This window comes from Cololabis saira, chromosome 18 (assembly GCF_033807715.1).
Source record: "Cololabis saira isolate AMF1-May2022 chromosome 18, fColSai1.1, whole genome shotgun sequence".
Taxonomy (NCBI): domain Eukaryota; kingdom Metazoa; phylum Chordata; class Actinopteri; order Beloniformes; family Belonidae; genus Cololabis; species Cololabis saira.
The window spans coordinates 32,673,356-32,685,538 of record NC_084604.1 but is presented as its reverse complement, the minus strand read 5'-3'; the positions used below and the strand labels follow the sequence as shown (position 1 = coordinate 32,685,538).

The 12,183-nt window shown below is 40.0% G+C and overlaps 1 protein-coding gene across 2 annotated transcripts in view; it reads left to right on the top strand.

The window, feature by feature from the left end:
- plcb1l (phospholipase C beta 1-like) overlaps positions 1–12,183 on the top strand; it is a 186,982-nt gene that overhangs the window by 90,898 nt on the left and 83,901 nt on the right. For both annotated transcript variants that reach the window (XR_009784478.1, XM_061746295.1), the window contains exon 4: positions 11,107–11,247. Coding sequence is in view for 1 of the 2 variants with exons in the window: in XM_061746295.1 (XP_061602279.1) it covers positions 11,107–11,247 (141 nt within the window). In the remaining variant the exon portion in view is untranslated. The remainder of the gene's footprint in view (positions 1–11,106; positions 11,248–12,183) is intronic.

The following is a 12,183-nucleotide window of genomic DNA, read 5'->3' as shown; positions in this document are numbered from 1 at the left end:
TGATGATGTGAAGGAAATGAAAGGAAATGTCTTCCTTTAAACAGCTTGCTCAGACGTTCCTGTTCAGTAGCATATGTGTAGATACAGTAGTTGGGTCGCCATCAATCATTCATGTTCTCTTTGATCTGATGTCCCCGTGTGTATATTAAGTAGCACACACGGCTGCCTTCAATTGTGTGTATCTTAATCCGAAGCAGTTTTCTGCCTGTGAAAGAGTTTGCACGCACGACTGCGTGAACGTGTGTGCTAATGCAGACTTGTGTATAAGTTTAGACAAGCACCGTACTGCAGGTTTAATGACCTGAGGTGTGTCTCACTTCCTTTTGCCAGCTCTGAATCGCTTCGTCGTGCCCAGCAGAGTTTGACACGGCTTGAACGCATGACCGGTGGCAGGTGGGGACTCGTGACAAACTGAAGCAGGCAGAGGAAGTATGTGTTGTTCCTCCGGCTGCAGCTTCACCTGAATGCTAAGTGTCTGAGAGGAGTTCACATGTTGAACTCCTCTCAGACAGCTGCTCACAGGTACCGCGAGTGCTGGACTCGACGTACAGTACTTGCAAGGACGAATACACGGATACATGAGCCACACTCACACACGTGCACTCTGGAGGTAGTACATAAATGTGTTCATGCCTCTTTTTTTTATTTAATTAAAAAAACCCAATAAGAATCAGTTGATCGTAATCTTTCTTAGACAAGTATGATTTAATATTTAGAATAATCATTGATTATAAGGTCTGGGAATACATTGCAGAAACTGATTTCTATGAAAGTAAAAAATTCTTCTTTAAAGATAAATAGAAGACTATTTTAGACTATTTTGCTTGTTTTGAGAATTCTTGTCAGGAGAGTTTTTTTAGACCATTAGCAAAGATATTTTTGTTTAAAATAAGACACTTTTGACTTGATTAGTAAAAATTTGACTTTTAAAGGAGCTGTTTTTGCAGTGTAGCTCTTTGATTGTTATGTCTTTGACCATTTTATACTTTGGCTCAACTTTGTGAGACGTTCCCTCCCTTAAGGCTGAGTTATGGTTCTGCGTCAAAACGCCGCCGTGCCGTGCTGCGACGCAGACCAAATGCAGACCGAGAGGGCTGTGATTGGTTCGCTTGGTAGCAACGCATTTCCGGTTTCCGGTTTGAAACAGTCGTGACCTTTCAGCGCTCTTTTCTTTGTGTATGTGTGATTTTTTTTTTTTTGTTTTTTTAGTTTTTTTAGTTTCGGTTTTTTGCACAATAGTTGTCCTTATTTCTTTCATTCACTGTGACCGGAAAAGTCTGATAAACCATTCAGGAAAAGATCGCAAACTAGCAGTCGCGGGGGGTACTGCACCGCGGAGAAATGGAGTGACGGAAAAGTCAGAAGGTTCACGACGGCGTCACGCAGTACATTTACATGCAGCAGTTCAATCGGGTTACTGATCGTATAAGACACTGTTTGGACTTTTAAACTGCATGTAAACACCTGAACCCGATCTAGTTCGGACCTATATCGGTCATTTAGTAATCGGGTTGCAGCACCTAGATAACGCCATGTATACGGGGACATCGGATATTGCAGTCTGCGCATGCTGGAGAATTTCCTCTGGAGGGGGTTCACTCTGGCCAGTTATCTGATCTCCGAACAGCATGTATACTCAGACAAGTGATCCGATCTTCTGCATGTCATTATCTTATACGATCAGAAATCCGATCTCTTTGCTGCATGTAAACTCACTGACGGTGACGGCGTAGGCATGGCGTAGGAACGGCGTCGATTTGACGCAGAACCATAATTCAGGCGTTAGTTACTGCCAGCGCCCACTTCTGATTGTTCTCTCTCATGTTGAACCCCGAATTGTATGGAAATGGTTTAGTAACCCTTTCCAGGTTGATGCATTGCTTATGTCTTTCCGCATTGGCATTATGTTAACACACACCTGAGTGCTCCATACCAGCAGACGGCCAAAATGACTTATTTAATAGAAGTCTGCACACGTTCTGATGATGAGCTGGCTGCATCTTACTCTCTCTTAAATCATATGAAGAAGCATGGGTGTGATTTAGTATTACCTACATTATTTTATTTTATGTTTTGCTTCGTTGCTATTTAAAAAAAAAAGTAGTGTGAAATTAGTTATATGTTGTGTTCATTCTGAGGTTGTCATTTCCTAATACTAAGACCCACTATGACTGGATGACAGTTTTTTTTAATTAAAAAACAGGATTAAAGATGGGTAATGTTTGCACACTGTATTTAATAAAGCGTGCAGTACATTTTTGTCTGTTTTGTTTTTGAAGCAAAAAGACCCGATCCTCTTTCCCTAACCACACAATCATCTCATTCCCATCCCACCCACCACACTCCGCCTAGTTTGCTCTAAATCTCCAGTGTTCGTGGTAACTGGGGCTGCAGGCATGCCTCTAAAGGCTCGCAGAAAGCACAAACACAAATTACATTTCGCTCACATGGCTAAAAGCCCTCCTCTTATTTGTTCCCGTCCCGTCCCTTCCCTTCATTTCTGCTCCTCTCTCCTCTCCCCTTCTGCTTCTGCCCAACTTCATTCTCTCCGAGTCATTTGGTGATGTGCTACAGTACCTTCTAGATCAGCCTCACGTCTGATGCATACGAGGAGATAAGCTGCATGTTCAGCTAATGGCCACAAGTAGCATCAAGCAGTATTAAAGAGTACTGACCTGTACGAGCTGTAATGAATGAAATATACATTTTACTGTCATCTTGTCTGTTTTGAGAAGCCTTTCATCTCTGGCATCAGCAGGAGCAGATCTCTCTGACTAGGGTGTGTTTTAAGTGGCTTTCATACTTTGACATGCAGCAGGTGGCTTTCGGAAAGCATAAGTGGACATTGATGGATTCCCATTCAGGGTACTTGTGTCCATTGATCTGTGGACAAGTCGAGGACTGCTTGAGTCTCCCTTTGAGAGCGATGCACATCACGAGCTACCTTCAAAATTTCAATATGAAGTGGTTAATTTAAGATTCTCCTGTTGTGTTATCAAACTGAAAATGCTGATGTGAGAAGCGGAGAGCCTGACAGGCCGTCAAAAGGGGGATATTCTGCAATAGGGGAACATCTCTCGTCTTAAAACAGTCCAGCGTGGAACATTTTGCCCAAATTTCTATTTTTGTTCCATTGTCTTCCACTTTTCTTACCGAAACACTTTTTAAAAATAATTGATCAAACTATTTCTGAATTCTTATGGTGTGGGAAGGCTCCTAGAATCTGCAAATCCACACTTCAGAGATGTAAATTTAATGGCGGACTGGCACTTCCGAATTTCCAACTGTATTATTGGGCAGCACAATCGAGATTTTAATATATATCGATATATTTTCAAACACGATATGGTACGAGACAATATCGTTTATATCGATTTAAATTTTTTTTTTTTTTTTTTTTTTTTTTTTTTTACATTTTTTTTTTTTTAAATGATTTTGATATAGCTTATTTTGTGACAAATTGACTTGAATGTTTTCACTTGTCAACCTCAGTGGAAAAGTCTGCCTGTTACTGTCTACATTGTATTAATTGCACAGTGTATTTTAATTTAATTGTTATGCAGGAAAGGAATATTTGTTTTATTTTATTCAAGAAGCATTTTTATTCTATATATGCAGGCAGTTTATTTTTATTTCATTTGTTTTATACATTTTGATATTGTGCAGACCTCTGTTAATAAAGGAACCTGTGTGACATTTGACACAAGGCTTTGTATTAAAACTGACTGTTTTTTTAAGGGTTTGCCTCAGAAAAAAATGAAGCTAACAGAGATACTATGCTATAATGCTTTGGGGGAAACCCCAATTATGGCTCAGAAAAAAATATCGAGATATATATCGAGTATCGCCATTTAGCTAGAAAATATCGAGATATGACTTTTGGTCCATATCGCCCAGCCCTAATGCCATGGTGTAAATTGGAGGCACAGTCATGCGTTTCATCCTCCTTTCCTGCTCTACTTACCTCATCTATTCCATCCAACCTCTCTGTCTTTACAAATAATCAAGTGGTTCACTCCACACTTAAAATTTGGTATCAATTTAGGAAACACTTCAAATTTAAGTCAGCATCTACTTTAGCTCCATTACTGAACAATCATTTATTTCGACCTGCACTTACAGATTCAACCTTTGTCATATGGCATAATAAAGGCCTGAAAAGTTTTGAAGATCTTTACAAGGATGGCATCTTCCGCAGCTTTACAGATCTCTCAGGAGAATTTCATCTCCCACCTTCTCATCTCTTTCGATACTTTCAGATTAGACACTGCGCTAAAGCTTTGTTTCCCGTTTTTCCATCCTCTCCGCCGACTCTACAGTGGGAGGTGCTTTTAAACCATGATCCACTTCAAAAATCACTGATCTCCAAAGTTTACAATGACCTTATATCTTTCGATCTCTCTCCAGTTATTAAAGTTAGGGCTGCCTGGGAAGATGAACTGGGAAGATTTACACAAGTTCATCCTGCGCTCGTCTTACACTTATACAGTTTAAAGTACTGTTTAGAGTCCACTTTTCTAAAGCTCGACTCTCACAGATCTATCCCAGTGTCACTGACAAATGTGACAAAAGTCATGCCTCGTCCTGCAATTTAACCCATATGTTCTACTCTTGCCCACTACTTTCTCGCTTTTGGTTGAATTATTTTGACACCATGTCAAAAATACTCTCGGTGAATATAAAAGTCTCCCCCCATGTTGCCATATTGGGGCTCCCAGAGGACCATGGCCGGTTTACTTCAAATCAAATAGACATTTTGGCTTTTACTTCCTTACTGGCAAGACGCCACCTTCTTCTCCACTGGAAGTCGACTAAGGCTCCTTCTAGTACTCAGTGATTCAACGACACCATGTTTTTTTCTGAAGCTGGAAAATATTAAATATTCACTGAAGGGTAGTTGTAACACATTTTATAATAAGTGGCTTCCCTTTCTTACATTCTTCCACTCTCTCCAGTCCCAGCCTCCTGATTGACGGATCCCCCATCCCTCTCTTCTCTCATTCCTCTCTTTCTTCCTCCTTTTTATCTATTTATTTACTTTTCCTTTGTTTTTGGGGTTTTTTTTTTTTTTTGTTTTGGGTTTTTTTTTTTCTTTTTTTTCTCCCCCTTTTTATTTATCTATTTTTTTTAATTTATACTGTGTAGCTTTAATACTTAAATATTACTTAAAATAATTTTCATTTATTTGTCATTATTTTGTGTGGATTTTTTGTTCTGTTCTTGAATCAAAAAAAAAAAACATCCTAGGAAGTAGAGTGTATATCTTTTTTTTGTATTCCTGTTCTACTGTGCCTTACCCCCTAATAAAAATATTAAAACAATAAAACAGTCCAGCGTGGAGCTAATGGGCACCAGTGAGTCCCACAGTTTGATTTGGGGGCGTGAGGGACATGCAGAGGACATTTATCAGCATAACGCAGAACACAATGCTCTTCTTTTTTTTTTTTGATTGGTGAAATTAGTGGGAGCTCATTTGCTTTCTCTGCAAAAATCCTTTGCAGAGCTTTTTGTGGTATTAATTAAGCCAGAGCGACCATTTTGTATGCCACTTGCGTACTAAGTCACAAGGAGGAGGGGGGACGAGCTGTGTTATTCTGCACCTCTGAGGCATAGTAGTTTGTTTTTAATGATTTGGGCCAAAGATGAGCTGCTTTAATATACACTCGCTAAAATGTGTTTGATTTAGTTTCCCTTGGACAATTACCTCCACAGAGCTGGCTGGACGGCTGCCAACACCTGTTGTTTTCCTACGAAGGAAAAGACACACATGCAACGTAAATGTGGAGGAAGAAAACATCTGATCTCATTGTACGTTTTTGTCACATTTTTCTGTAAATGCAACGAAACAGACGGATCTTTTCCAAATGAAAAGTTTGAGCCAGTTTGAAAACCATCGAGCTGTCAGAATTTCAAAAGGCATGGGGTCGATTTCCTGCTTCCAGAGTTTCTTCGATGTCTCACCTGCTGAGTTGGATTTTGTTAGTGAGAAGTGGAACAGGAGAAAGGAAACTGACTGTGTGGTGTCACAGCCTCATAGCTCTGAAAACATATATTCAAATGGTTCGGTTGTTTCTTCATCGGTTATTTTTGCCGTAAAGAGGTCGGCTCCTCTTTAGTCCTGGCTAAAATCTTCCACATCTTGCACATGCTTCTCTTTATGTGCCTTGTTAACCCCTTTAGCATTGCTACACTCAACAAACACTGTTTGTTAGCTCAATTTAGGGTGTTACCAGTACTCGAGTTGTAAAAAAAGATCAGGGGGGATGGTGGATTTTATCATATGGGGACAGATAATTTGTGCTGATTACAAATAATATAATATATTACAAATAATAGCACTGACCAAAACACCTGCAGAAATACTGCAGGAATGACACAGCAGCAGTTAAATGCAGCCTTCTGTAAGCTTTAAATATCCACTGGGCTTACATCAAATACATCAAAACACAAAACAATAAAAAACAGTTTTCTGAACTTATCAATATGACTCTGTCCTTCACAGGATAAGTACAATGGATCACTGCAAAAACTCCAAATCTTAACAAGAATATTTGTCTTATTTCTAGTTAAAATGTGTCATTTTAGTAAAAAATCTCATTACACTTAAAACAAGACTCTGGAAAAAACAACAATTTTCACCTGTTTCAAGTAGATTTTCACTTGAAATAATTAGAAAAATCTGCCAGTGGAACAAGATTTTATTGCTTGTAATGAGAAGATAAATCTTGTCCCACTGGCAGATTTTTCCTACTTATTTCAAGTGAAAATTGACTTGAAACAGGTGAAAATTGTCAAATAAGTTATTTTTCTGGTGATGACTCTAAATGTTGAAATAGCAGTAAAACCACATTCATTGATGAAATGACATAAGGGATGGAAAGGGGGGATGGCAGTTTTACAGGGGGGATGATTTGGACTGTTTTTATTTCGGGGGGGATGCCGTACCCCCTCATCCCCCCTCAACTCCAGTACTGGGTGTTACATTAACTGACACAGGGTTGGGGTCATATTTCCATGTGTGTGACACCATTTTGGTGGGGGGGGCGCAGGCAATCCCGTTGCTTACCAGCCGGTCCACCTCCTGCCTCCTCTCCATCAGCCAGCCCTTCCCATGTTAGTGAAGGTATAGAGAGCTCCCACAACTCACCTTCAGGCACTGGGGAGGCAACAACACACCTTGCATTTGCAATACCCAGCATGCATCAAACACAAGTTCCTTGTCCAGTTGCAGTGGTAGGAGCCTAAGCAGAGTAGTCCATTGGCCAGAGCCCAAAATTTCACTTGTCAGTAACACTCAAGGTGACCAAACTTACTTATGATTTTTGAAAAGTTACCCAGCCCGTTCAGAACATTACATTTTAGATGCTGGTGTATATCCTGGTTTAGACTCATGTATAGGATATCTGTCAATGTGTCACAATATTGTCTTTGGTATCATTTTAAACGGGACCTTTTAAGCATTCATTCAAGCTAAGATGTGAATCTTTCTGACCATCATAGAGGTCACTGCAGCTCTAAATGATATACTATCTTTTAGCCCTGTGTCAACTAGGAACAACAGAGACATAAAATACAAAAACTGGAATACTCACAGGACGATAAGGATTCCGGACATGTATAATATACCCCATACTATATTGTTGTTACCGGTCATTGTGAGCCTTAAACTAGAAGAGCATCATTAGGCTCTTATGAAACTATAATAGCCACTTGGCTAATGTCACAAACTGGTCTTTATCATGCAAATACACAACATAAAGGAAATAACAATGAGATAAGGAACCAGCTTAGTTTTATAAACAACATTAGAACACAAAATACAAAAAAAAAAGTACATAAACGTGAATACTCACAGGACCATAAGGATTCAGGAAATGTATAATACACCCAATTTAGAATCATCAATTAACCTGAAGGGGGTGGGTAACTTCATGAGCTGATAACTATGATCCAGCTGTCACTCAGGAAGGGTTATTATACCAAAATATCATCTATATAGACATGGATCTTTTCAAAAATCATAAGTAAGTTTGGTCACCTTGAGTGGTTCTGATATCTGGGGCCTCATGTACTAAGAGTGTGTGGATTTCAACGTGAAACCGTGCGTGGAATTTACACGAACGCAAAAATTCCGATGTACAAAACCCTGCGTACGCCCAAATCCACGCAGGTTTCTCTGTACATACCAATCAGCGTGGATTTGAGCGCACGTGCGGGAGCACAACACTCCGCCCTGTCCCCTCAAATAGTTTGAATATGATAATGAAGATAATTATCCATTAAAAACCGCTCATCCTAACAAGAAATGTACAAAAACAGACAAAACATATTAAAAAAAAACATCGGCTCTGAGCTGGAATACATTTATTTGGGGGCATTTCTTCCGATTTCAGCTGCATATGGGTAATGCTGTTCTTTGCTTTGCGTTGCGTTCCGTGAAGAGTTTTGGTTTTATAATGATCGTACGACGAGTTTGTGACTGCGGTCACGCCATCTCCGCTTCGGAGAGGCGCAGTCGCGCTATCTGCGCTTGGAAATCAATTGCCCGTCTACAGCGCGTTGTACGGTAAAGCGTGTGGACGGCTTCAAAACGGTTATTATTATTATTGTCATGTCTTGAAATAGATACATATGTCATTCCTTTTTGTAGTTTTACTAAAGTCTAACAAAATGATAAAAAAAAGCAAAACCAATCGCCCATTCAGAATCCCATTCATTTCTATATAGGCAGATTTTAAATATTCATTAAAAAAACAAATCAAATTGTTTTCAGCAAACTGCAACGTATTCTTGTATCATGTCCCCAGGTACCTCTGGCATCATTTTCAAGTTCTTTTACTGTAGCATTTTCTAATAATTACATGCTAAAATCATACCCAATACACAGGTATATAAGCAGATTAAAAAAATGAATTACTATTAGTTTTAGGCTATATTGGGTATGAATTTAGCATTAGAAAATGCTGCAGTGAAAGAACTTGAAAATGATGTCAGAGGTACCTGAGTGAGGACTGAGTACATGATGAACAAGAATATGGTGCAGTTTCCTGAAAACAATTTGATTTGTTTTTTTAATGAATATTTAAAATCTGCCTATATAGAAATGAATGGGATTCTGAATGGCCGATTGGCTTTGCTTTTTTTATCATTTTGTTAGACTTTAGTAAAACTACAAAAAGTAATGACATATGTATCTATTTCAAGACATGAAAATAATACTAGCCGTTTTGAAGCCGTCCACACGCTTTACCGTACAACGCGATGTAGACGGGCAATTGATTTCCAAGCGCAGATAGCGCGACTGCCTCTCCGAAGCGGAGATGGCGTGACCGCAGTGGTTTGAATGTTTATGGCAGCGTTAGTGCATCATTACACTCTGCTTTTGTTGTCTCTTGTTCGTTCTGCTGTATTGTCATGCGTATTATATACTAACGGATTAAGACCAATGCAGCCTATACGTTTATTGAGTCTTACACATTGTGGATGTCCGCGATCACCTCTCTCATAAGTATAATAACAATGTGAACAATATAAACTTATATTTAAAACATGAAGCATCACGATCTGATTTATCTGCTGCAGAAATAAAGACAACTTGTGCCAACGGAATTATCGAGGTGCAAACGCGAGAAATAAAGAGCAAGATTGCTTAAACTCGGAGTGTTGCATCCGCAGGAGGAGAGACCGGTCTAGATCCTGGTCCATCACCGGAGAAACACTGTCAGGAGTCCTGCAGCACTTGCAGCCGACTCCATATCAGACTCTGAAAGTTGCCTAAACATTCAATAAAAACTTTATTCATTCATTGGATCCTGGACCAGCAGATCAGTCTGGTCCTTGAAGACTCGCTCCTGATCCTGCCATCAGCAGGTTCCTCTAACGGAGCCAAAGCTCCATCGGGATTTGCTGGTTCAATCGTTGAGCTCCTTTAGTTGTTTGTTCAGATCATGTGGTTGATTGTGAGATTGTTGCAGCTCCACTCTTGTGTAATTTATCTGGTGATGTGGGGACTGTCATGTCCTTCACGTGCTCGTGAACTTATTGTTGACGTTACGTTTCCTTATATTCTGCACTGCATCACCAGTGAGTGTCGCCAACGGGCAGAACCTCAGAAAAGTGCGTACAACAGCCTTAATGTGTGAGTGACGGACCGCAGCTTTCTACGCTCACGTCATTCTTTGTACATCCGACCGTGAGCGTTGAAAGTGGCGTACGCACGTTTTTTGTGCGCCGCACTCTTAGTACATAAGGCCCCTGGTCTGGCCCATGGACTAGAGAGGCCCAGACACTTTTCTCCTCCTCCACCTCCTCCAGCTCTTCATAGGGGGATACAGAGGCGTTGGCATGCCCTGGCTGGAGGTGGAGGACCGGTGACTCCACCCCTGAACAACCTGACTTCTCACCCAATTTCCAAAGCAGAGATAGGGTGAGAAAAGCGTGAGAGTGACATGTTCAGTGCGGTAATACTCAAAGATATGCAGGGTGAATGTTGAACTTGAGCTTGATAATTGCAAATTTCAATCACAATTTTGGTCAGCAAAATTGCAGGAAGATATTATAGAGAAAGTCGTAAATATTTCCCATCATGCTGCTTACCGCGCCGTTGGCCGCTTTTATAGCCTACTTTGTGAGCCTTTTTTGTCACAGTGAAATTGAATGGGGCTGTGGCCTTCCCACTCGCTCCCCACACTGTCTCTGTCAGACGGCTGGCCTCTCATTAATCATCCAAATCAGCTGTCAGGAGAGGTTTATCCTCCAAAACGCTCGCTTGTTTTACTTCAGTGCATTCAGAGAGCCGTTTTTTTTCTTTTTTTGGGTCTAAAAGCCAAAATATCATGACACTGTGCAGCACTGTCTCTCACTTCCTCAAACAAAAACAAAAAAAACAAAACGCATTCCTGTTCTTTTCCACGGTCTGTTTTATGTCACCTGACTTTCCCGTGAAGTTTTGTTTAGCCTGTTCGTTTTCGGATACATGTCTGGATGATGGGAGCGCGAGATACTAGGGGTCGGACGATGAAAACCCTCTCTGCGTCTCAACTTGATGTTTACACAGTTGGTTCTCTGCAGTGATGAGATTTCCCTTCTCTGTGTTGCATTTTCAAGGATGCGAAGCTGCGCGAGCTGCTGGACGTCAGCTCGCTGGCGGGGAAGATGGAGAACAGGATGCTGACGGTGGTGAGCGGCACCGACATGGTCAACATCACCTACCTGAACTTCATGGCCTTCCAGGAGGAAATCGCAAAGGTGAAAAGCAAGCATATGAACACAATAGGACTAATACCTTTTGTATTGCACTCGTAGTTTGCATAATTGTGACCTCTCGATTTATCACCACATAGAAAATAAAAGAACTGAGATCCTATTATTGCTGTTAAGATGAAAGGGCAGGAAAGCAATTACAGGAGCTGCTTCTCAACTTGTGTTTTTTTACGTTGGGATGAAGAGGTGAGATAAACAAAACAAGCTCCTATTCATCATTTGCTGAGTTAGAGTTGAGAGTGTAATCTGTCACCGCTTCTTCTACTTTTGGCTGGGGATCGATTCAAATATCAAGAATCGATTTGATTCCGATTCTTAAGATTCAGAATCGATTATCACGATCCGATTCGATTCGATCCGATATTGATTTGGGTTACTGTTAATAAAACTGTTTTTTCAGCTGTTGCATGAATGATATGACTGTAGTTATGCAACATATTAATACTAGTATTATATTGAGATTCAACAGCAAGTATTGGCAGCTAATGATGCTGTAAGGACCAACCATCTCCCAGAATGCTGATAGAACTGCTTTCAGAAACATCATGTAGGTCAGAATTATCAAACAGATCCAGGGAGGAAACAGAGATGTATGAAATCGCTTTTATTTTTTCCCCATTTATGCAATTATAACTGAAAACTTTAATGTTTTCATACCTTTAAACATATTTAAAGGTAAAAACATGGCACCAGTTATTCTCGTGTCCAACAAAATATTCATTTTTTGGGCATAAACAAAAAAGTACCAAAAGTTGTAATGTAATGATGAATTTTTTTTTTTTTTTTTTTTTTTTTTTAAATCGATCTTTAGACATATGAATCGATTTTTAGGAATTAATATGAGAATCGATTTAAAATCGGAGAATCGATCTTTTCAACACATGCCTACTTTTGACACATGAAGAATTGGACCTGGCCCAT